Below are 25,158 nucleotides of genomic sequence, written 5' to 3'. Positions count from 1 at the left end.
TGCTGGATTGCTTATTCATATGTGAAATACCGCTTCTGTACTGCGGAAATGAACAGTAGATAAGTCATATCTATTACATTTTGTATCCATTCGCATGAGAACGTCGTGCCAGCTATACTATAAGTACCCTCTTTTCTCAATGTACAATTGAAAGTAAAACGACTTTGGATTTACGTCTAAGATGAGTACAATTTACTCCAAAGAAAATAAAACCAGTTCAAAAACGGAGAATCACGTAAAGCACGCGGGCCGTGCGCACACGCCGCGAATGCAGCCCGCGTCGCTTCGTCGTCTACATGTCGCGATAGTGAAAGCTGAAGGCCGCTGACTAACGTAACTCCTCCGTCAACAGCCGCTATTTAGATAATCACTGCAATGCACGCTTCGACAGATCCCCTTTACTGGTTAGACTGTTCACTTTAGAACAATACTGTCACTAAATCTGTTTTAGCAAAGCTAAGGAATAAAATAAGCCGGTAATCTTAAATACTGCAGTCGAAGTATCCTTAGAGAAAAACTTTAAAATAGCAATCATGCCACAAAGATTCGATAATCCAAAAATTAAAATAATAAACGAGATTAAAATCACATTCCATTAATATTTTCACACTAGTTTCTTCCTAGTACTGAGTTTTTGACCATGACATTAATCGTTTATTTGACCATGGAGACAACGCCTATTAATGGCGACACATCATGCAATCGAGGCTTACTCGCCATATTTATATGTAAACTCAAGTTGCATGCTTTTGTCTGTAGAATCCTCACAGAACACATGCATTTGGCAGGTGCATTTGTTGAAATGCAATATTTGGTAAACAATTAACCTATAGATACGGCTCGTTATTGAACTGACACATGTATTCTGTTTATAAATAAGGTACTATTCAGTTCGAATCCTTCTATGGTACAAGGAAGCAACCTCCATTCATTAAGTCCTCATAATGCAATTACAAATGAATTATGATATGCCTTGTCAAATTCACAATAATGTGCAAAAACGACCACAACAGCAAGGACAGTGTGGGAGTATCCTTAGAGAATACACGGACTTCTTTGAATAACATAATAAATACAAGAAATAAGCAGCCGTTGTTTTGTAATCCTTATAGTGACATAAGCGGATAACGACTTTGTGTAGGTAATCATAGAATTGTTGCAGCACTATGCAAATGCACTCATCACATACTTGTAAAGGCACTGAACATACCATTCATACATGGAATGTCGTTAATAAATATGAAATAATAATTACACAAGTTATTAGTGCAATTACCAAGTTGATGCTCATACCTGTTGCTGATTATATTAGTATTAATGAACCGTACTTCCTGGTTATAAATATTTAAATAGTCATTAATAGTCGCATCATTTGACAGGTTTTACGTAAATAAGCACAAGTGAATATCTAATTAAGTTATAGCATATACGTTTCCTTAACTCCTTCGTACACACGTACATCATCATCCTCCGAGCCTTTTTCCCAACTATGTTGGGGTCGAATTCCAGTCTAACCGGATTCAGCTGAGATTCGTACACACGTACATTTAAACACATAATATTTGTCTAAACAAACCTACTAGAGAGACTGCATTAAATGATTTCAAGAAAGGAGGCTCCCAGTACGGTTGATTCAACTTTTGGATTACTGCTATACATTGCCTATATCAAATCTAGAACATGTATGGCTGTAATAATGTAGTAATTTACCCGCACAAGTTTGACCTTATTATTAACCCAACCCATTCAAGCTAAGCTAGTTCAAACGACTTGTTTTTATTGGTATGTAGAATTTAATAACCTAAAAATTATATATTCTCGTAAAGTAAGGAGTTTATTCGTAATAATGTTTGACATAGTAATTTGTACAAGCTTGTTAAGCTAGCCTAGACCGCTGACAGCTGATATAAGTGGGTTAGTTAGTGAATAATACGTAACATGCATGCACACATTTTAATTTGCATTTAGTTATCTAAAATATGTAGGTATATTTCGCTAAACTTGCAAAATTAATAAACGGTGCTTACTTATTTATTTGTCCTATGTGTGAATTATGAAATAAGACCTTTTCGATTAAGCTTTTCGGAAAAAATAGGTTTAAAAAATAATTCAGTAAATCATGTAGGTATCAATTCTTCTGTTAATATTTGTAGAAAGATAATAACAGAAGAATTGGTACCTACTACAGCTAACAAAATACAAATTCTAAACCAATTTATAAAGCTTTACTTTGTGATAAGGGTATCCGTCCTAGAAGCAATAGGCTGACGTAAGCCTAAGCATGTATAAAATAATATTGTTTTTGCATCACATGTAATTTATCCACTTTAATATTTGGGTCATATCAACCCATTATCGCTTAATGTTTCCATTAACTGATACCTGTGATTACAAAAACTAGTAATTTGCGATCCGTGATGATGGTGGTTCCGTTTGATCATAAAAAGTAAATCCGGTACGCAGACAGGATAATTAATATAATAGTTACATGTGCCACGTTTTTGCCCTAATAAAACTTTTTAGAATAAAATGAGATCACGGCAAACATTAGCTCATCACAATAACTTTTTTTTCAGTCACGTACTAAGTAATTGGTGTATCAAATCGAGCGCTTTGTTAATCTTTGTAAGGTTAAATATCTATTGAAAGCTTACAAATATACAGGAACAAAATAATCTTAGATCGTATTTGAAGTTCCGAAATTAATTATCGCTATGTATTTTTAAACTATTTTACACCTATAAATTAGGTAAAAATTATGTACTTAACAATTTGTTGTAGTATTCCAATATGTTTTCTTTTTTCTTACATATGACCTATGACTACAATAAATTAATTAATGTACTTACTACAAACATGACCAGCAGACATGTCAATTGCATCAACCACTAATCAATATGATTACTTTCGAAAACCTCAATTTTGCGATACAATCGATTTTGATCGATGATGCTAATAAAATCAATGACATGTTGCCTTCACTATTTGATTTACAAATACAATTAACCGGTTCACAAAACAAATGAGGTACCTTCGCCCTGTTTGCACTTGTCTATGCTCTCTCTAAAGCTTTCGACATGACAGCATTGACGACATAGTCACTATGTAATTGTAACGCTACATTCTCGATACATATTACGAAACTAGAGCGCCTACGAGTACAAATGGAGATCTTTAATGTTTTATATCACACCCACAATGATACGCTGTGGTTCTGACAGCCTCGTTTACATTTATCTTAATTATCTACGTTTCTTTTGTCTGCAGCCTTTCGCTGTCCGGATCTTTGTCCGATAAGAATAATTTATATGCACGAATTAGAATGCAACGGAGTATGAAATACGAATATGGGAACACGTGCACATGGTTAGTTACAATGCATATGAGTTTTAAATTGTTTATATTATATTGTATCTCATTGTGTTCATAGATTTTGATCTTTCTCGTTCATTATTTACCTACTTGCCTCATGCTTTATGAATTTATTATCACACACCTGCATTAAGGATAAGGTGTGGTCATTAAACTTATACGACCATATTAATTACTTATTTATTACGTCCATTACAGTGTAAAATCAATATGAAATCTATCACGCAAATATTATTATTGCCCTCTTAACAAAGTAATAAACTTGCATCTATTTAATTACCAGTTTTATTTTATTTTGAGGTTTTTACTATACAACATTAAATCCCTTGTTGCTAAGAAAACATAACGAAATATCCTACGCAATAGCATTGCGGCATGTAGCCCATAGCAGGTAATGAAGATCTGAGGCAAAATGTGCATCCACTAAGCCATGTCATTAATACAAATGTCAGCACCAAAGATTTCCAATTTGTGTAATACCAGTACAAATTATTATAATTAGTACCTTAATATATAAAGCTACGGTTACATACAAATCTGCCGCAGGTGGTTAATAAATAGAAGGAACTTATTTATTTGTCTTGATCTGTGGGTACTACTTACAGTTTAATAGGTCTACCATAGTAACTGTACCTACATGTAACCGTGATGAATTATTAGCTCACCGTAAACTATGTCATGTCGCAATTCTAATAAGTAATATCATAGTTATTCTATTGACATTTTATAAAAAATTCAATCGATTATTGCGACCATAATTACTCATGAAACATACATGTAGTAAAAAATGCGCACACAGGTGTCCCGGCAACAAGCATTCGTATTGATATCCGTTTGTAGATAAGTACCCACCTACGATAATTACATAAACTATGTTCGCGGTTAATTGGTTAAATAAATAGAATCATTACTTTTTTAATCTTCCTCGGTTTATTTTATGTTTGCAAATCCTGTTCGAGAACACAACAAAAAAGTTTGCGTCTGTGTCGGCATTTGGTATTTACTTTTTTGGAATATGGATGTTGCTAGCCATTCAGTCGCCAATCTAGCAACTACCTACCTACCTGCCTAACTACCTACTACCACTATACGTAATTTGGTAAATATGCCATGCTCTGTTTTATAAAATATAGGTATTGTTGTAAGTGCTTTTCAAGTTTTGTTAAGTTTTTCATTTCTTAAGTTATGATTTTTAGGTACGAGCTTTTTATTAATCCTCTAAGAATCTGCGGTAAAAATCTATGTCTTAAATAAGTGCTTGTGACGGTAACATCATATGAAACGGATTACACATAAATTTTCCGAGTGTCATGTAGGTGTGACGGCGGTATGTCCTCGCAGCTGAGCTCTAGATTTAATACGATAATGTGTCTCCTTCTGACAGCTTGTAACTAACTTATAGTGTCAACCTCAAGTTATTTATGAAATATTTTATTGAGGCCTTTAAAATATTACAGACTCAAGTTACAAGCTCAATCTGGATTCGATCAGACTCATTTAAAACAAAAAAATATATACTTTCTTAACAACTGCACTAAATAAATGTTAGGCAATTTTTTAAACCATAGATACAAGCTATAAAAATCTTTATATGGTTAAAAGGGCCATTATTATTTCTTATAGCACGATCCTCATAAACTTTAAGGGCCCATCTTTTAAATTGTGATATATCAGCTTTAAATAAGGGCAATTAGATAGTTAATTACACTAGTGTCAGCATTCGAGCCAATTAAACCTCAAAAGAAATAATCACTACGTAATCTAGTTAGATAGATTGGTCTATAAAATTAACGATCCACGATGGAAACACTAGAAATATTCTGCTAACAAGCAAATTATAAAATTACCTTAATAGATTCTGACCATTTCCATACATAATGAATAAAGTCCATCGCTTGAATAAGATGAATTTCAATTTTAGCATTTAGATATTCGGTTTTCTTTGTTCTAAAATGTATCTAATATATACTAATGTTTATTAATTACTGATGCGGAACCGAAAATCAGCACATAAGCAAATGCTATCTAAGAACGGATACTAACTTCTGGGTTATAATTTTAAGAGATATTAAACCTCTTGTATGCTGGGTGCGCGGTTCCACGCGAGACAGACTCTAATTAGCGGCATACAATCAGTTAATCTATTTATAGTTAAATTAAAAAATCCCATACGTGCATAAGTACCTATAAACAACAACTTTTAAGCTCAATAACTACCTAACGAGGAGCTCATTGCGATGCATCTCGGTTACAGCGGATAAAGCAAGGTCTCGATAGGAACGCTCGAGCACGCAACTAGCACGCGAACTATACGCAAAAACGCGCCGACTTTGTGCGAGTACCCCACTCGGTGCGTTAATTAACTATGCTTGCTAATAAAAATTCTTTGCTATTCATTGTGGCACTTGGTTAACCACCCAGCTTGATTGTAGCCTATTTAGATATTTATTACTGCGAAACTTTAACATAAAGGTCTTTTAAGGAGACACCATTCAATTAGTTGCTAATCGATTTAATAAACGATTCAACTGCATAGCGAGTGAATAATGTTCCTTTATAATTTTAAGATGGGTTTCCATAGTTTAATGTTTGTTCTGTCTTTTCAGAAGTGTACTATGAGAAGCAGCGTTACGATGGCTGGTTCAACAACAGAGCTTACCCAGACTGGGGATCGGTCGGTGAGTAATTTACTTTCTCTAGCGAAATTACCCTTTTGTTTGTTTAAATTAAAAATAGGGCTTATTAAATCAAACCTGGCTACAAACGTTCTGTTTTTTCATGGGTAAAAGATAAATTTCGGTTTGAAAATGACTGTGTAACGTGTAATAGATAAATGCTGCAATTGGAACAACAAGATGCTCGGTTCTTATTTCTTTTGACACTTTTTCAATCATTTTAAGCCCCATTTTCCTACTCAAATATACAACTACTACCTGTAAAATAACTTTTCAACATAAGCCTAAATTAGACTACAGCTACATACAAAATCATTTACAAAATAACCGTAATCAAATCGCAGTAATATCAAACAATAGAATGTCCAAACACGCATGAGAAATGTGAGTAGTGCTATAACATGCTATCAAATAATCCACACGGTCAAATTCAATCTCTTTGTCAGCTGTCATTGTTTGAACTGACGTTAATCAAGTCCGATTCGGTTTAGCTGTTTGATTTATCGCCTTAACCTTGTTCTAATCTACTGCAGTTAATTTGTCGTCGTCCCCACCCTAATTTCTGTAGTATTTGGTTTATTCATGAAGTAGATTACTTGGACTTAATTTTTGGTATATTAAGAATGGTCCAAAATAAGTTCTGCTCTCAAAAATTAACACAGTTGTCGGTCATAAACTTAATAATTTTATTCACTTTTCACTTCATATTTATACATATAACATGAACATTATGAACTTATTTAAATACTGTAGGCTAATGTTCTCAGATATTCAGTATCATCAAATGTCTCTGTAGGTAGTTTTGTAACTTTGCAAACTTATGTAACAAAAGTTTCGATTAATTAGAACATCGTAAAAAGGCTTTTAATTTCTTTACAGATAAGATAAGAAATTAATGACAGCACTTATTTTTTGGGCTCTCATTCAACATTAATACATTCGTAATTTATGTCCATTGTGCACATATAAGTGGTTAAATATAGCTATTATTGCATATTATGATGTCGGACCACGTTTCACTGGTCTTAATATAAGTATTAAGTGCATTTTATATCTTTAAGCTTTTTATACAGAGCGATAATAAAGTCGATAGTATGACATATGCTTTTTATGTTGTTTGAAAAGGTTGAATTAATAAATACCTTTCCATAGGCAGTCATCGTAAATTTTTATATTGGTGATATATAGTTTACTGATTACATCCGCATAGTACAGTTTCTTGTGCAAATATGGTTTAAAAAAACTCAATTATTAGAAATGATAGTATTTTTAAATAAAATGTAAGAGTCTATAAAAATGAAAAATGGTTCCTAGTGGATAATCGTTGCTCAGCATGCACACATTTAATTTATTTATTAACTCTGATGATTGTTTTATCTGATGACTGTAGCAGTTTTGTGGTCCCTGAACTACTTTCGTTATGATCACACGATTTATGGAAACTTGTCTTCAATGTGAGTGGGAACTACTTTATACTTTTTGTGTGTCAATAATGGAGCAGAGTTACGTAAATGGTAAGCGCCGGCATTGTTAAGCATGACTTCAGTATTTATCAACTACCTTTTGGAATATACGAGCGACTTAAGTTTAGTACGAATATCTTTTTTGGAACGATGTCCCTTTATGATACCGAAACAACTTAAAGTGAATAACATCGGCGACATGACGCACCGCAAACAACTGTTGAATGCAAGTAACACATTTACCGATTTCTCGGAATTGGTAATGCATACTTCTAATACCTACAAATTTGTTTTTACCGACTAGGTAATACTTTATAAAAAATACATACCCACTGGATTCAGTAAACAGCAAATTCCTCTGATGGTAAGTTATGGCATGTTTTAAAGTTAAATAAATGCCACAGAAAACATAAATATTTCCCCAAAACGAATTCAAAATTGTAATATCCGAATATCTGAAACACTTACTGATTCATTAAAGTTCCCAAAAGAGGTAGGCATGACTGTCGTCTGGCAAAACGCGCGACGAATGCCATATTAATTAAGCGTAAAGTAAAAAAATATAATTTAGTGCCTTATTTGCGAATGACCAGTTAAAACAGCCTCTGGGTGGTGTATAGCTCTAATTTATTTATACTGCTAGACGCTGTGTTTTAAATTGAGGTATAGCAATTTGTTTCTTCATTACTCAAGAATATAACATAATAGAGTAATTTTCTCATTTCTTTTCAAGTTATTCAGCGATTCACTAAATCAAAATTACATTCATCCATCAAAAAGCTGTCTATAGAATAATACCAACAGCATGTAGCAAGTCTTTCATGTTCATACATAATCAATTCAATGTTAAAATCAATACGTCTTATAGCTCAGCGAACAGATTTTATCTTTTCAATTTACTTTACATTGAATAGAGATTTTGTAAGATTTATTATTGCCATGTGTTTATTGACTGTACAGTTTACGTTTATGATAATTTGTACATAAGCATAATACATTTTAATTATTGTGTTACATGATCTTTACTTCTAACAAATGCGCGGGCTTTTCACTTTAAAACTGCAGAACCTTCATACAAAGATAGTCTAACTAAAGCCTGAGAATCAACATAGGTAACTTTTAGCAGTAGTTCTCTCAGTATTCCGATGGAACCGCGAGAAACAGCTGGTTGAAATATTAAAGAAAAATATTATATTAAAAGCTCTTTAATAAAAGATATCAACGCGCGTACAAGGCGCAGAAAAACCTATTTTATTTTAGCTCTATTTACTGTCCAGTATTCATAACTCTTTTTTACAACGGATTAGAACTTTTTTAAATACTATTTAATGTTACTCATTTAATTAAAAATATGGAAAGTAGCAATCAATATAGAAAACCGCAAATATGCAGCAGCAGCCTCGCTAAAAGCGGTCAACGCTAATCTTTAGAGCTCGCCACGAGATTAGCTCATCAGTTCCAATATTTATTGATCCATTTAATCGAGTCATCTCAAAGTCGTGACTAGTACTACGATTGATGATGCATTAGGAGTATTAAAATTAGAACCACTGCTCTAAAGCTTTCTGTTTACGAGTAAAACGAGTTTTTTATATGATCGATTGGTATTTAAATTCAGGATTTAACTAAAAATGAAGCTTTGGCTGTACAGGCACATCAACCTACCTTAAGCTGTCAAATTTATTGAATAGATTTTCAACCTTATCACAACAGTGGAAGGTTAATGTTCAATTAGTAAATGTTACAGATTCGGGTAGGTTGACCTGCTGGCGTCTGTACTTTTAAGTTACCTTTTATATGTTTAAATGGATTCCTACATTTAATACATATAAAGTTATAGGTATTGATAGAAATGTTCGTTTAGGAAAACTGCTGTGTCATCAAGTTACTTTGTTGACAATGCAATAAAAATGTCTGACTTATAATAGTATCAAATACAGTTATAAGTGGTTGACCTACTGAAACTGTAAAAGAGACCTCGTGAAGTCACGATGCTCGGTAGCCGAGCTGACTTCTTGCGTAACGCGGTCAACTCGTGAATCTACTAACACCGCGGTAAGGTATCTCTATAGAAACCTTATTAATTTGTCATCTACAGTTGTGAAACTAATACATATTGGTTAAACCTTTGGACTGAATCACATTTAAGGAAAATTAATATCGTGCTGTACAGGATTTTCCTTCATAAATACTGCAATCATTTGACGTTGGGTAAAACACACTTTGTTTATTTACCATTGTAAGCAAATGTAAACTACTAACAAGGTTTGTTTCGTATTTATCTGTCATAAAAAGTTTCGCAACATCAATATTGATCGACAGAACTTATTGACATACTCGTATGCATATCTTTATAGGAATCGCAGCTACATATGACACACAGCCTTTCATTATAATTAAAATTAATTAACTGCCAAGAGATCATAATTAATTAAATTAGATTGTTCATGTACCGGGCCAATGCAATGTCCACTTGGCTTTGTAAATTCATAATTTAAATCGATTTAACAAAAATCGGTCTATATAAAGCCCTCTGGGTAGCTACTGAAAACACAAATCGTATAAAAATGGCAGTAAATAACTGCGTGACCAGTTGAAAAAGTGCCACAATTATTTATCAGATTATTCTCAGATTACGTTGTATCACACGCTTTCTTTCCATGCCATTCCTTTTACGTTTGGGAAAATATTTTTATATCCACGACCAATGAATATGTTCACATACAGCAACCACATTAATATAACAATACTCTTAATATTGTTCTCACAATTTTGTTACATAAAATGTTTCCGATAAACGTTGACGTAAAAGTTATATGATTATAGCATTTTTAAGACATTAAAATTAAGTCTCATATAATGCTATTAGTGTATGTATTGTATCGTGAACAATTTATATTATCGACTATCGATAATCAAGCGATAATGACTATGATAAGCGAAGAGTATAATAGCGTGGTGTAATTTGTGTGCCATTCGAAATCTCCTCGTTCCTAATTCGTGGTTCATGCGAAGACGCAAGTTGCACCACTAATCGTCACGCGCGAATTCGTGAAACTGTACGGGATGGTTGGAGTTTCTCGCAATACCTAGACTAAGTCTAAGACTCAGCTTATTCAAAGCCGAACCTTAAAATCACCCCCAAAAATTAAATGTAATGTCAAGCCGAAAAGTAAAAATATGTAGCTTTGAGTAACACAATATTTTTAAGTATTACGAAACGATAGTTTTCGATATTGCTATTTAATTATTCAAATCGTATAAAATTAATAACAACGAATGCCATATAAAACCACTTAAAATGCGTTCGCGTTCGATTACAAAGTATTTGTAAGTTTACATAAATTAATTTGAATCATGACATAAACTTTATGCGCTTTTAATTTTACGATTATATTTTAACAACAGTCCTCAGGCTACTGAGCGGCTTCTGATATTAAGAAATCAGTATAACATAATAAGGGCGCTTATTTTTTTAAATTGGTTTTTGGAAACGAAATCCAAGTTCTGTATTTCGCTGAAGCGTTACGGCACGGTAAACATTTCGTAAGTTATATAAAATGAACTGATATCCCTATTCCCCTACCTATCTAGAATAAAACGTTTCCTTTCAATCTGAATATTCATTTTCATTCCATATGAATGCAAATCCAAAATTATTATTACCCGCGTTACCTCTTGACACGGTATATTATACCAATTAATTAATGTCACCTTAATTAATTTACGTTAACATGCGCATAATAATAGGCATGATGACAGTAATCAAAAATCATTAAAATAATATATTTATTAAATTAAACTTGAAGCTTGGAATATAAAACGCGCATTGTTTTCTTTGTTAATAATGTGATTAATATGTATTTTATAAAATAAAATTACGAAATAAGGCAATCCGCCATGATATCTTGAACACCAATCAGAGCTCGTGACGTCATTTCTCAAAACAACTCGCGCGAAAGCGCGTGAACGTCACATTTCGTTATTGTGAACTTCCACTGCGATCTTTGTTTTTAATTAATTAATTGTTTATAACACGAGTTATGGAGCCCGGATTTATCAAGGCAAACAGCGCTAATTTGCCTAGAATTGATATCATGCTGGGAAAGTTTTTGGCATCAAATAAAGATTTTTGTTCAGCTGAATTTAGAAATGTTAAAACTTCCATGTAAGTATACTAGTTTAATTAAAAAACAATGAGAGATGAAACCTAACCCCGAAATAGTTATTTACATTATAAACTATGCTAGAATCTAGAGAACTATGTAATAACTTACATCAAAGTGATCTTCACAAAAAAAAAGTTGTACCCTGGGCAATATTGCTTTTGAATCTCGCCTTGCAAGTTTAAGCCACTTGTTTCGTATTTTTTTTATTGTGAGGAACGTACACAAATAACTTATCAGGAGTTGTTTTGGATGTGTTCTTACACTGGGGGACCCCACAACACCTATGCACTTTCGAATTCATATTTAATAACACAAAAAACTTAATTATTGCACGAGCGTTGTTTACTTGCGTCTTGTAATTTCAGTCGTGACGTCACAAGTGACGACATGACACTGACAAGCGTTTTCGCGCCGGATTCAAAGTGGACAGAGAAAAATGCAATTATTTGATAAAAAAACTTCGCATTTTCTTAAAATTAATAATTTTTCATATAAAATAGACGTATACCTACATCATACAAAGGAATTTAAAAATTTGTCATCATGCCTATTCTAGTCTAATTAATTTTACGCCTCATCTGGTCGAAGTCTTGTCAATGAACATGTAATAATGAAATTCATATTGATAGTTTATATGTATGCAAAACCACATTATAATGATGTAATGTGAAAGTTAGAAAATATTGGTTCGGATCTTGAAGCAAATATCTGATCAATCTTACTGATTACATGTTTCATAAATTCTAATAAGTCAATTTCTCCTCGTCTCTTATGTACCTACTCTCTTATGTACTCCTGTTATGCACTTCTGTTATGTACTCCTGTCATGCACTCCTGTTATGTACTCCTGTCATGCACTCCTGTTTTGCACTCCCTTATGTACTCTCTTATGTACTCTCTTATGTACTCTCTTATATACTCGCTTATGTACTCTCTTATGTACTCTCTTATGAACTCTCTTATGTACTCTCTTATGTACTCTCTTATATACTCTCTTATGTACTCCTCTTATGTACTCCTCTTATGTACTCTCTTATGTACTATCTTATGTACTCTCTTATGTACTCATCTGATATACTCTCTTATGAACTCGTTTCAACACTAGAAACAGACATAAATTAACCGCATCCAAGTATCGGTAACATAAAGGGCACGGTTCATTTGTGGGCCTTTCTTTGTAAACGCATTTATAGAATCCCAGTTCATTTGTTACAACTAACGGGCAGTTCTTATGTACTCCTATTATGTACTCGTCTTATGCACTCTTCTCATGTACTTATTTTGAAGATCAAGTTCAATCAAATAAACTGCTTCGCTTGATCTAGTAAAAATATTACGCTGAACAGATACATCCGTGGACTAACATATATCATTTATTAATCACAGGACCGATCGTGACCAACTGTGTAATTAATTTTAAAATATATGAGCGTCTAAAAATATTATATGCATTAATTACTACCTACCAAGTAGCGGTCGTGAGGCAAAATCTGAAAGACAGGACACGTCAGTAAATTGGAGCAAAAATAAAAGCGTCGGTCGCCGCTCTGTGGTTTTCAATGACCTGTTAAACGGTCACTTGATTTTGGGTAATTACAGGTGTTTAAGAATGAATTATAAAATTATGAACGGTTATTACATATTTATTAATAAAACAGAAAGCTTAGTCACTCGCCAAAACAGTACGTAGACTATTTATAGTCCCAATGTGACATGTACTGCATTCGAAACTTTAACTTACCTAGTTCTTCCTTATTTGTAGCAAATAACAGTAAAAAGCCGCACCATAATGTGATACAAACGACTATGGAAAGGCAATAAACATTAAATTATACGGAATGATTAATGTGACCAGTAACCGATTCGAAAATGTGAAAATATATCAACTCGCGTTGTACCTGATAAAATAAGTAGGTACGTAAACATCGATTTCACATTTTTGAACATAGATAAGACGATCTCTACAGTGAACGTTCACAGGAATTCAGACAGAGAGGAGGATTTGTTACCCAATACTGAGCATTCTCCGAGAGCTTTGATTTTACAAGTGAACGGGTACATTCACTTCTGGTACCTAGTCGGTCCAATTATGGAGTTTATCTGAAACCGACTCGCTGTAACTTTCCGAGATATCTCCAGTTTCTTGAACGTAGCCATCAATTTTAGTGATCCGATCAATAACTTGCCTGTCTATCTGCCAATATATTTCCTTAAAACTAGAAATCAAAATTAGAAACGCAATGAATAACATGAGGATAACGATAAATCCGCTTATAGACGTTTGTCAATTCATGTTTAATGAATGCGAGGACTGGGTTTTTGCACTAACATAAGTAACTTAAAGTCTATCTGATGCTTAAAATCATGATTCATATTGTCATCTGTTAGAATTTCTGCAGGCGTTAGTATTTCGAACGATGCTTTAACGATTTGAAAAATGCAATTAATAACGAGATGGGACCTATTATTATAAACACTGCCGCTAAACATAACCATATTTTTGCTAGATATTTGACTCTATATGATAAATATCAAGAGGCAAATAATTTAATACAGTCCTTTACCCACAGGTAGTCGACTCACGCGCAAGACGCCAGCATCATACGCGGATGGAGTTTACATGATGGCGGGTGTCGACCGGCCTGGTGCCAGAACCTTATCCAAACTCTTCATGAGAGGACAAGATGGACTGCCTTCGCTGGCAAACAGAACAGCCTTGCTGGCTTTTTTTGGTAAGAAGTTACTTATACAATAGCATTAACCCCTGTGTCTGAATGAACATTATCATATGAACGTTACCTGTCACTTAACTGGTCCTCTAATGACGTGCCTTGGCTATCTATGTTCAGAAGTAAAAGTGAAGGAGAGGCATACAAGAGAATCATGTTACTAGAGAGTAATGACTGAATGAGATTTTGAACTTCACAAAATACATCAATAACCTTTCGAAGACCAAATTAACTGCGCAACCATGTACTTTGTACCCAATCGTGCTTGTAATACAATGCTTGTCTTAAAAGATGTATTGTTACAGGTCAAGTTGTGACCGGCGAGATCGTGATGGCATCTGAGTCCGGCTGTCCAATCGAGCACCATCGCATACCCGTGGACAAATGTGACCACATGTATGACCCAGAGTGCAACGGCGCCAAATACATGCCGTTCCTAAGAGCAGCCTACGACCGCACTACTGGCCAGAGTCCCAATAGTCCGAGAGAACAGGTTAGATTAGTTAAACTTTCAAAATAAATAAATTGATTATTTATCACCTTATAGAAAATGGTAATATCGCACTTGAATGCCACACACGTGCTGCCATTTATGATAAGGCAACACGCCCATTTTTGCGATGCATTAAATTAAACCTTTGACGTTGACTATTATATCCATTTTAGTATAGAATTGCAGATATTCTAAAAAATAGTTGTAAAACTAGTTTGTTAAGATATCAAATAAACATATAAATGATTCGGACGATTGTTCTTCTAAGCCGAATCTTGTTCATTTATTTTTTGTGCATTTATAATTTATTAGATACTGCAGAATTTCGGAAACCAATTAAAAATATAATGGTATAGATAAAATACACATCTTAAAAGAGGTAGGCTATCCAAGTAGGTGGTACACATGTACTCTGGTACCTCATTACATACCTACAATCTAATGAGTGACGGTCTGCCATTTTAGGATCTCTGATTAAGTAATTTGTGTCATGACAGCATTTAAAATATGTAGCTACAATTATAGCTATATCTTGTTTACTTAAGTATTGAAATAAGTTAACTACTTATAATTTATATGAGAGTTAGTACTTGTACGTAAGTGTACTGATGAACACACATGATCTCCTTTACAAATGTCAAGAATTAGACTACGGCTTATACATAGTAGGAGGTACATAACTTATTCTGCATAAAGTCCATTGTTACACTAGATCATATGGAGCAAAAATTTAAAATTATAATTCTAAATACGAGTATTATGAGCTTACAAATGCGATGACCACATGTACCGAAATCATGATGTCAGTATATTCAGTTATGGCATTACTATTCAGAAGTAATCGATAGCATTGATCGCTACATCATCGATATGTTAGAGAACGTCCACCTACACATCACTCGCCTCGGTCAAGCTTTCAACATTTGAATGATGACTACACAATTTGATTTATTGAACAAGTGCAATATTAAATAGTTAACAAAGCACTAAAATATAAGCAATCATTTAATTCTGTTATTCTATTAGTCAATCATGTTAACATTTAGTTTTTAATTTCACATTTTTCACACAAATGTGGTGGACTAGCCTTGGATAAATCAATCTTTATAAATCATATTATTTATGATAAGACTTTAATAAAAAATATATTTGATTTATTGTTTTCATTGTCTAATAGCACGTTTATTTGAAGACAAAACAAAAATCTAAGCTCACCGACTCGAAGCATTGTTTTCAAATCAAACACATTGTTTGCATAACGAATTCTAATTACGAAATCACATATTTTTACGTGTAATGTAAACTCGGCCTAACCTCCGACGGGCCGTGCTCATCGAAGGCCGAATTCCAGGCAATAAAACTTAATGGTAGTATAACCCAGATACACCCATCACATGAATGCAGCGGCAGCCTACAAATATGTCCCTACGAGCGAACCTTACCTTAAAACTACAAGCCGCAATAGGAATGTTAATTGGCATTTAATTGCAGCAAGTTTGATCAACTATACACGAGTAATCTCAAACTACTAATTCTAAACCGACTGCATTATAGGGATGTGGGCATTAGCTTACAAAATAAGCCTACCTCGAATCGTGAGCTATTTGAGTTGTTCCATAAAATGATTCCATGAATAAATTAGCAATACCAAATACCTGATGCATTATTCAGCTGTCAATTCTGTGCACACTCTTTAAATGAATGTAACTCCAAGGAATTTTAAGTATAAGTCATCATACTGTTAAAAGGATCAAGATATGCGAACAAGCACATTACTGTGTCAATATACCTCTGGATAACAATTAATTAAAATAGCTTGAATTATCCGCACATTGAATAACAACTACCTTACATATTTGACCTAATTGCTGAGACAAAATATAAGCTTGCGTATCCATAACTAGCATGTAGATCTAAGATACTTCGAGAAATGTAAACACATGCTGCGTTTGACCCTGAGTATGACAGAAGTATGACATTTTATTCATAAATTATTCAATAAAATATCAATTATTTGTTGCAGATAAACCAAATGACTGCGTGGATCGACGGCAGCTTCGTGTACAGTACTAGCGAGGCGTGGGTGAATGCAATGAGGTCATTTCAGGTGCCACCCAGCAGCCACGCCTGCCTCTTTACGTACTTTCCTATAACTACAATTATCATATACCACCATCTACGTACTTTCATTTAATAATCCTAACATTCACATAACACCCCGAATATTTTCAGTAGCGATCAGAATATATCATCGCTTAGATATTGTTTTTTTTTTTTTACAAGAGAACATAAAGGAAAGAATTCTTATAACCATCAACCTTGTAATTTTAGAAGTGGTAAACAGACGAGTCACGGTTCATACACATAATGGTCATTTGCTACCACATATCAATAATTTTCTCAGTCTCATTTTAGCACAGTTTTAACGTTTATTTTCTAAATACATTGCCATGATATAAGTATATATGTTTAAAAATACAGCTTTAAAAGTCCGAATAATTTATGTTATTGCACAATATAATTGAAACAAGTATGTGTACGCGATCCGTCATGTTTCTTAATTTAACAGTCGGTTAGGTCTACTTATGTGCCAAAGGTCACGTAACTAATGCAATATGTACATTGAACATATTTTTAGCATCAGTGATAAATTAGGGTTATTAATTTTAATTCTTTTACAATATAGCGAAACATCGTATATGTTTAAAAGATATTTTAAAAACCCCGTTAATTATTTTTCAAGTAAACCATACTATTTAAACAATCAGCCGCAGACGCCGAGAAGGCATACTAAAGTCATGATTTGTTTAATTCTTTGTTATAAAAGCTGACAATACATATTCCCACAAATAAGTATCAAAAACATGTACCTAGTCCAGTGAAAGTTTTCTAAATAAATTCACCCACAAATATTTAATTTCGCATTAAAGTTCTACTTATTTCACTTCATACATTCAACTAACGTAATATTATTTTGCGTACAGAATGGGAGCCTCGCTAGTGAAGGAGGAATGCCCTTGCGCAACACCAAGCGAGTGCCGCTCTTCAACAACCCTGTACCACACTATATGAGGATGCTTAGTCCTGAAAGGCTTTTCCGTAAGTTATTATTATTATTTGAATATCCATATTGAAACAAAACAGTGTCAGCGTTTTATTTGGACTATAGACTTCTCAAAAAGATTACCGCTCGGTGTTTTTTCGGAAAAGTCGGAAAATCCGAGTGACATCGCCCGGTCGTACATAACAACTAACAGAACAAAACTGACCTTAAGAACAGCCGGTACGTACCGAATAGTGTCTGGGTAAATCCGCCCATAAAATCCCCTAGTGTGAAAAAGCTGTTAAACCACATATTCGGTATTTTAAAAATAGAAACTGAAATTATTATTTCTGAAATTTTCTGAAAATGTAGCTTTATTGAAATAGTTTGGAAACCCTCCAAATATATTTCATTTTCGCACATAAGTAAATAAATACCTAAAACCTTTTATATAATTTTGGAATCTTCAGTATTAGGAGACCCACGTACAAACCAGAACCCAGCAATGGTGACATTTGGTATGCTGCTGCTACGATGGCACAACGTGGTCGCCGCTCGCGTACACCGACAGCATCCAGACTGGAGTGATGAGCAGCTGTTCCAGCGAGCTAGGAGGATCGTCATAGCTAGTTTACAGGTAACAAGAACTAAAGATGGCTTTTACGGTTTTAGCAGATAAGTATTTTGATGCTGAAAAAGGAACAGCAATAATAATGAACGAATTTTTTTTTGTGACAAATAATCACCAAAGTTACTAGACCACATATATACATAACGCAATAATATACATAACATCACTACTAAGTAAAAAGAAAAGGGCATTTCCGCATTTTTCATCCATTCTTTTTTTCCAAAAAAGGTCTTTTGAAAATCCAAATCTCACGCGGTTGATCTACCAGAACTTATCTAACAGATCAATTCTCAATTTCCAGAACATCATCCTAAACGAATACGTGCCAGCTTTCCTCGGGGTCCCCTTACCTCCATACAAAGGGTACCGCGCAGACGTAGCTCCCGGGGTCACGCACTCCTTCGCGGTGGCAGCCTTTCGTTTCGGTCACACGCTCGTACCACCCGCTATATTGTTGCGAGATAGGAACTGTAAATACGGGAGAGCACCTGGAGGACATGATGCTATTAGGCTGTGTCAGACTTGGTGGGATGGCAATGTGAGTACAGTTTTTGATTTTTTTATATAATTTGTCGGTTAAAACGGACAGACGATTTTTTTATGAATTTAGTACCGTAACAGCTTTAACTCTGGGAAAGTTTAAAGTTAAACTAAAATATGTAAAAAGTTTAGGTGACACAATGGGTGATCTTTTTGCCAAAAGCAATCTCTTACAGACAACCTTTGGATGGATTAAACGAAATTATATTTATACGAGTTTTATATGAGCACAAGAAATGCCTGCCTACAAGATATCCTGGAGATATGGGAAAACCGCGGAAGTTCAATATTTTTATCTCTACTGACAATAGTTGTACTTAAAACAAAATGTATGTTTCCAGGATGTTATGTCTCAAGTGCCAATCGAAGAAGTCCTATTGGGTATGGCGTCACAAGTTTCTGAACGGGAAGACGCATTGCTCTGCTCAGATGTACGAGACAACTTATTTGGCCCCATGGAGTTCTCGCGAAGGGACCTTGGAGCGCTCAATATCATGCGTGGCCGTGATAATGGTCTACCTGATTACAATACTGCCAGGTAACTAAACTATAGAGGTATAAGCTTGCAAAAAGTTTTGAATCGATAACTTAAAAAACTTTTAGATTATTATTAGATTTTATATTGTTTCTCTAGTGTAATTTGAAGATTGAAATGGACCAAAGAAATAGAACAGGTCAAGAGACCGGATAAATGTATGGACCTTGAAACTCAACCATATTAATCTTATATACTTAATACTTAAGTAGGTATATGATAGCTACATTTTGAATGTATTGATTTCAGAGAATATTTTGGATTGAAAAGGATTAAGACATTCAACGAAATTAATCCTGACCTCTTTGAGAAGAACCCGGACTTACTGCAAAAATTGATCCAAGCTTACAATGGAAGACTTGACAATATTGATGTTTATATTGGTAAGTTTAGAGAAGAATCGAAGTTTTGATCCCACTAGTTATCGGACAAAGATAATTTATCAATTGTTTTTCTTTCCTTTCAGGTGGTATGCTAGAATCTACGGGCCATCCAGGAGACCTCTTCAGAGCTATTATCATAGACCAGTTCACAAGAATCAGAGATGCTGATAGGTTCTGGTTTGAAAACGAACAGAACGGGTAATTATTTATTTATTTTTCTCTTTACATCCAACATACAACACTCTGTAAAGTATTTTATTGAGAAAAACAATGAAGATCCCAGAACATTTCCTTGGGGTACACCCAGTTTTATACTGTGTTCTTGGGATAATTACACAGTTTTTTTTAACTTTACAATCTTTATACCCACTTTTGGAATTGCTGACCATCTGACTGCTATAACAAGGGCTGGTTATTAATTACAGTTATGTTTTTCCAGAATCTTCACAAAAGAAGAAATAGCAGAACTCCGTCAGATCACGATGTGGGACATCATCGTGAACAGCACGGCCCTCGGGCCGCGCGACCTGCAGCGCGACGTGTTCCACTGGCGCGCCGGCGACCCCTGCCCGCAGCCCTACCAGCTCAACGCCTCCAAGCTGCCGCCATGCAAGTACCTGAGAGGATACGACTACTTCGAGGTAACTCACTTAATAATGCAACAATAATACATGATACATCCTACGTCCTACTGATTATTATGATTATGGTTCAAGTGGTTGTGAATGTTGGAACTGTAAGTGGAAGTTGTCGCAAAGATTTCTGAAACTAAAATTATTGTCTCAGAAAACTTCGTTATTTACTTTAAATTTTAGTTCAGTATTCTCCTAAATTGAACGTCATTGTTTCAGGGCAACGAATTCGCATACATCTACATCTGCCTCATACTGGCATTTGTACCCATACTCTGCGCTGGCGCAGGATACGGAGTTGTGAAGTTACAAAACAGTCGGCGAAGAAAGCTGAAGATACAACAAGAGCATTTGAAGAATGCTCAATATAAAGGTAAAAATTATTGGTTTCTATTTCCTTCCATTTTTCTGGCTCATGTTATTACCACTCTGCACGGTATAACAGTATTTCCCCACTATTTAATGTATGTTATTATATATAAACCTTCCTTTTTAATCAATCTATTGCTAACGTTGCGTAGTTTTGAAGAATGATGGAATAAATACTTATGTCGACTATTTATTTTATAGGTTCTGTAGACAAGATGGTATGTCGTGAATGGGTTCATGCCTCTCACAAACGCCTCGTAAAGTTACGATTGGGTCCAGAACCAGCACTTCATGTAACTGACCGCAAAGGGGATAAGCTTAGAACTCTCCCACTGGACCATACAGACCAGCTCACGGTTCTAGAAAGTCAGGTAAATACCTCTTTTTAGGGTTCCGTAGCCAAAATGGCAAAAACGGAACCCTTATAGTTTCGTCATGTCCGTCTGTCCGTCTGTCCGTCTGTCCGTCTGTCACAGCCGATTTACTCGGAAACTATAAGTACTACAGTGATGAAATTTGATGGGAATATGTGTTGTATGAACCGCTACAAAAATATGACACTAAATAGTAAAAAAAAGAATTGGGGGTGGGGCCCCCCATACATGTAACTGAGGGATGAAATTTTTTTTTTCGATGTACATACCCGTGTGGGGTATCAATGGAAAGGTCTTTTAAAATGATATAAAGTTTTCTAAAAAACATTTTTCTTAAAGTGAACGGTTTTTGAGATATCAGCTCTCAAAGTCGTAAAAAGTATGTCCCCCCCCCTCTATTTTTATAACTACGGGGTATAAAATTCTAAAAAAAATAGAGGTGATGCATGCTAATTAACTCTTTCAACGATTTTTGGTTTGATCAAAGTATCTCTTATAGTTTTTGAGATAGGTTGATTTAACTGTAATTTACGGAACCCTTCGTGCACGAGTCCGACTCGCACTTGGCCGGTTTTTTATTAACTTTAGCTGCCTCTTTTTTTTATTTATCTTCACTTTCTCAAACATGAAAATTTCCCTAAGACCAAGTCATGATATTAAGACGTTATGTTCCAGGAAAGCAGAACCAATAAGCGCCCACTTGTTTTGATCCGAGCGCCTCGGGAACATGATTTAGTTCTAGAAATGGACTCGGCCGCTTCAAGGCGCAAATTTTTGGTCAAATTAGACACATTCCTGGCAAACCATAAAAAAGCACTTAATCTAACTCAGGTAAGATACTGGTACAGCTTTGAAACAAGAAACAATATGAAGGATAAAAACCTATGAAATTGTTCACCAACTAGTCTTCCAATTTCAGGGTCATCGTGAACAAATTCTGGCAACAGCAGAAACAAGAGAACGACGGCAAAGAAAATTAGAACATTTTTTCAGAGAAGCGTATGCCATCACATTTGGTCTAGCACCTGGTGAGAAAAGACGGAGGAATGAAGATGCTGATCCAGAAGTAAGGAACATACAAAAATCCTAAAAGATTTTGGCATTTTTGAAGAAAAGAGAAAACTAACGAAAATGTTGTTTCAGTCTATAGTAATGAGGACGTCTCTATCAAAAAGTGAATTTGCCAGCGCGCTTGGCATGAAGGCGGATGCTGTGTTCGTAAAGAAAATGTTCAACATTGTCGACAAAGACGGAGATGGTAGAATCTCTTTCCAGGTATGTGTTTTTATACATTGATTTTATACATTCAACTTACTCAAAACTAGAATATTTTCAACGTTATATTTTTTCTATTGATGATATTTACTTTTTACAGGAATTTTTGGATACGGTAGTCTTATTTTCTCGTGGAGCAACAGAAGACAAGTTACGCATTATATTCGACATGTGCGACGATGATCGTAATGGAGTCATCGACAAGGGTGAGCTCAGTGAGATGCTACGCTCGCTGGTCGAGATCGCCAGAACTACGTCATTAAGAGACGAACATGTTACTGAGCTTATTGACGGCATGTTTTCTGTAAGTATGAAGTAATTATAGTGACCATCTGTACAATTTAAATCAATAGAGATTTCTGCTCATGTCATCATCCTCCGAGCCTTTTCCCAAACTATGTTGGGGTCGGCTTCCAGTCTAACCGGATTCAGCTGAGTACCAGTGCTTTACAAGAAGCGACTGCCTATCTGACCTCCTCAACCCAGATACCCGGGCAACCCGATACCCCTTGGTTAGACTGGTGTCAGACTTACTGGCTTCTGACTACCCGTAACGACTGCCAAGGATGTTCAATGCCAGCCGTGACCTACAGTTTAACGTGCCATCCGAAACACAGTCATTGGTGTCTAAGATATACTTAGAAAGTACATACAAACTTGAAAAGTTGCATTGGTACTTGCCTGACCTGGAATCGATCCCGCGCCCTCCTACTCGAGAGGTCGGTTCTTTGCCCACTAGGCGACCACGACTTCTGATTCAAGATTTCTGCTCATGTATGAATGCTATACTTTCATAATATTATGGAGAGGGACACTCCAGCTAACAAAGCTGTATCTGCGTCCATTTTTAAGGAATAATTTACAATCAGCTCTGAAATATTCCAAAAAGTAATATATACACTGAACTCTGTGCCCTATGTTGCAGGATGCTGGTCTCCAACACAAAGATCACCTAACATACTCGGACTTCAAAGTAATGATGAAGGAATACAAAGGCGAATTTGTAGCCATTGGCTTGGACTGCAAGGGCGCCAAACAAAACTTCCTCGATACTTCGACGAACGTTGCAAGGATGACCAGCTTCCATATTGAACCTCCTATGGAGCAGTCAAGGTATGCCTGGAATTCTTTTAAATCAGTTAACTTTGGTTGTTTTGGTTTATTTACTAACAGGAGAACGTTTAACGAACCTTTAATGTCCTCCTCCTCTGAGCCTCTTTTTTCCCAACTATGTTGGGATCGGTTTCCAGTCTAACCGGATGTAGCTGAGTACCAGGGCTTTACAAGAAACGACTATCTGACCTCCTCAACCCAGTTAATGTGAGGAATACTAATTTCTAATTTGTTTTTCATATTTTAGGCACTGTCTTCTACTAAAATGGGACTACCTAACAACTTTCCTAGAAGAGAACAGACAGAACATTTTCTACCTCTTCGTGTTCTACGTGGTGACCATCGGACTGTTCGTGGAAAGATTCGCGCACTACTCGTTCATGTCGGAGCACTTGGACTTGCGGCACATCATGGGCGTCGGGATCGCCATCACCAGGGGCTCCGCTGCTTCTTTGTCTTTCTGCTACAGTCTGCTGCTGTTGACCATGTCGAGGAATCTGTTGACTAAATTAAAAGTAAGTTATTTTCTAGCTCCATTTTTTACTTCACACATAGATTCTTATAGTCAAAGATTCAGGTTTTTTTAAGGCTTTTTGCCAATAAATAATTTTCTTGGAAAAGATCTGAGACCTATACTTGCCAAAACCTAAGATTAAACTCAGAGATAGGTATTTTTTTAAGTATTAACATTAGTACATTTTTTGGTGTTTATTTATGTAAATATGTGTGTGGATATTTGTTTATTGAATAAAAGCTCAAACTGTAATATTAATATTGTTATGTATTTGATTGTATTCTCTAAAGTTCTTTTTATTTACGTAAATAATTTTTCACAGGAATTCAGCATCCAACAATACATCCCACTAGACTCGAGCATACAATTCCACAAGATAGTAGCTTGCACGGCGCTCTTCTTCTCTCTCCTCCATACAGCGGGTCACATGGTGAACTTCTACCACGTGTCCACACAGCCTGTGGAGAATCTACGCTGCCTCACTAAGGAAGTCCACTTCACTTCTGACTTTAGACCTGGCATCACGTACTGGGTCTTCCAGACTGTTACAGGTAATAAAATAATCATTTGAGAGAATTCTTAATTTTGATGGATCATTTAAGTATATGACTGGCAAGTAAATTACCTGACCCCCAAAAATATATAGCAGTGTATTTGTATGAATTATTATCTTGTCCGTCGCTGTAAAAAATATCTGATTGAACTTCACCCAAGGCAATCTCTTGCGTGAAGTTGCATAATTAAACTGGACCATTTGCAGTTGTCAAATCGCCTATTTGACCAATGGGCGGAAAAAACAGCTGGTTGTGGTTTCGTTATCGTTATAGCTAAATGGTGCAAAACACCTT

General features: G+C 35.1%; 1 protein-coding gene across 3 annotated transcripts in view; it reads left to right on the top strand.

Moving 5' to 3' along the window:
- Positions 1 to 25,158, top strand: part of LOC124637464 (dual oxidase) — a 41,904-nt gene that overhangs the window by 11,961 nt on the left and 4,785 nt on the right. Inside the window, exons 3-22 of one of the 3 annotated variants that reach the window (XM_047173963.1) lie at positions 5,979 to 6,050; positions 14,250 to 14,411; positions 14,714 to 14,901; positions 16,925 to 17,008; positions 17,886 to 18,000; positions 18,415 to 18,581; positions 18,877 to 19,113; positions 19,457 to 19,653; positions 19,900 to 20,033; positions 20,117 to 20,231; positions 20,473 to 20,674; positions 20,885 to 21,038; positions 21,236 to 21,405; positions 22,084 to 22,239; positions 22,328 to 22,474; positions 22,552 to 22,683; positions 22,784 to 22,987; positions 23,609 to 23,796; positions 24,044 to 24,311; positions 24,633 to 24,861. In XM_047173963.1, the coding sequence (XP_047029919.1) occupies positions 5,979 to 6,050; positions 14,250 to 14,411; positions 14,714 to 14,901; positions 16,925 to 17,008; positions 17,886 to 18,000; positions 18,415 to 18,581; positions 18,877 to 19,113; positions 19,457 to 19,653; positions 19,900 to 20,033; positions 20,117 to 20,231; positions 20,473 to 20,674; positions 20,885 to 21,038; positions 21,236 to 21,405; positions 22,084 to 22,239; positions 22,328 to 22,474; positions 22,552 to 22,683; positions 22,784 to 22,987; positions 23,609 to 23,796; positions 24,044 to 24,311; positions 24,633 to 24,861 (3,321 nt within the window). Of the gene's footprint in view, positions 1 to 5,978; positions 6,051 to 14,249; positions 14,412 to 14,713; positions 14,902 to 16,924; positions 17,041 to 17,885; positions 18,001 to 18,414; positions 18,582 to 18,876; positions 19,114 to 19,456; positions 19,654 to 19,899; positions 20,034 to 20,116; positions 20,232 to 20,472; positions 20,675 to 20,884; positions 21,039 to 21,235; positions 21,406 to 22,083; positions 22,240 to 22,327; positions 22,475 to 22,551; positions 22,684 to 22,783; positions 22,988 to 23,608; positions 23,797 to 24,043; positions 24,312 to 24,632; positions 24,862 to 25,158 lie in introns of those variants that run through there. The other 2 variants (XM_047173965.1, XM_047173964.1) reach the window with 2 other exon arrangements.

This window comes from Helicoverpa zea, chromosome 16 (assembly GCF_022581195.2).
Source record: "Helicoverpa zea isolate HzStark_Cry1AcR chromosome 16, ilHelZeax1.1, whole genome shotgun sequence".
In the NCBI taxonomy this organism is placed as follows: domain Eukaryota; kingdom Metazoa; phylum Arthropoda; class Insecta; order Lepidoptera; family Noctuidae; genus Helicoverpa; species Helicoverpa zea.
This window is presented reverse-complemented; position numbering and strand designations above follow the sequence as displayed.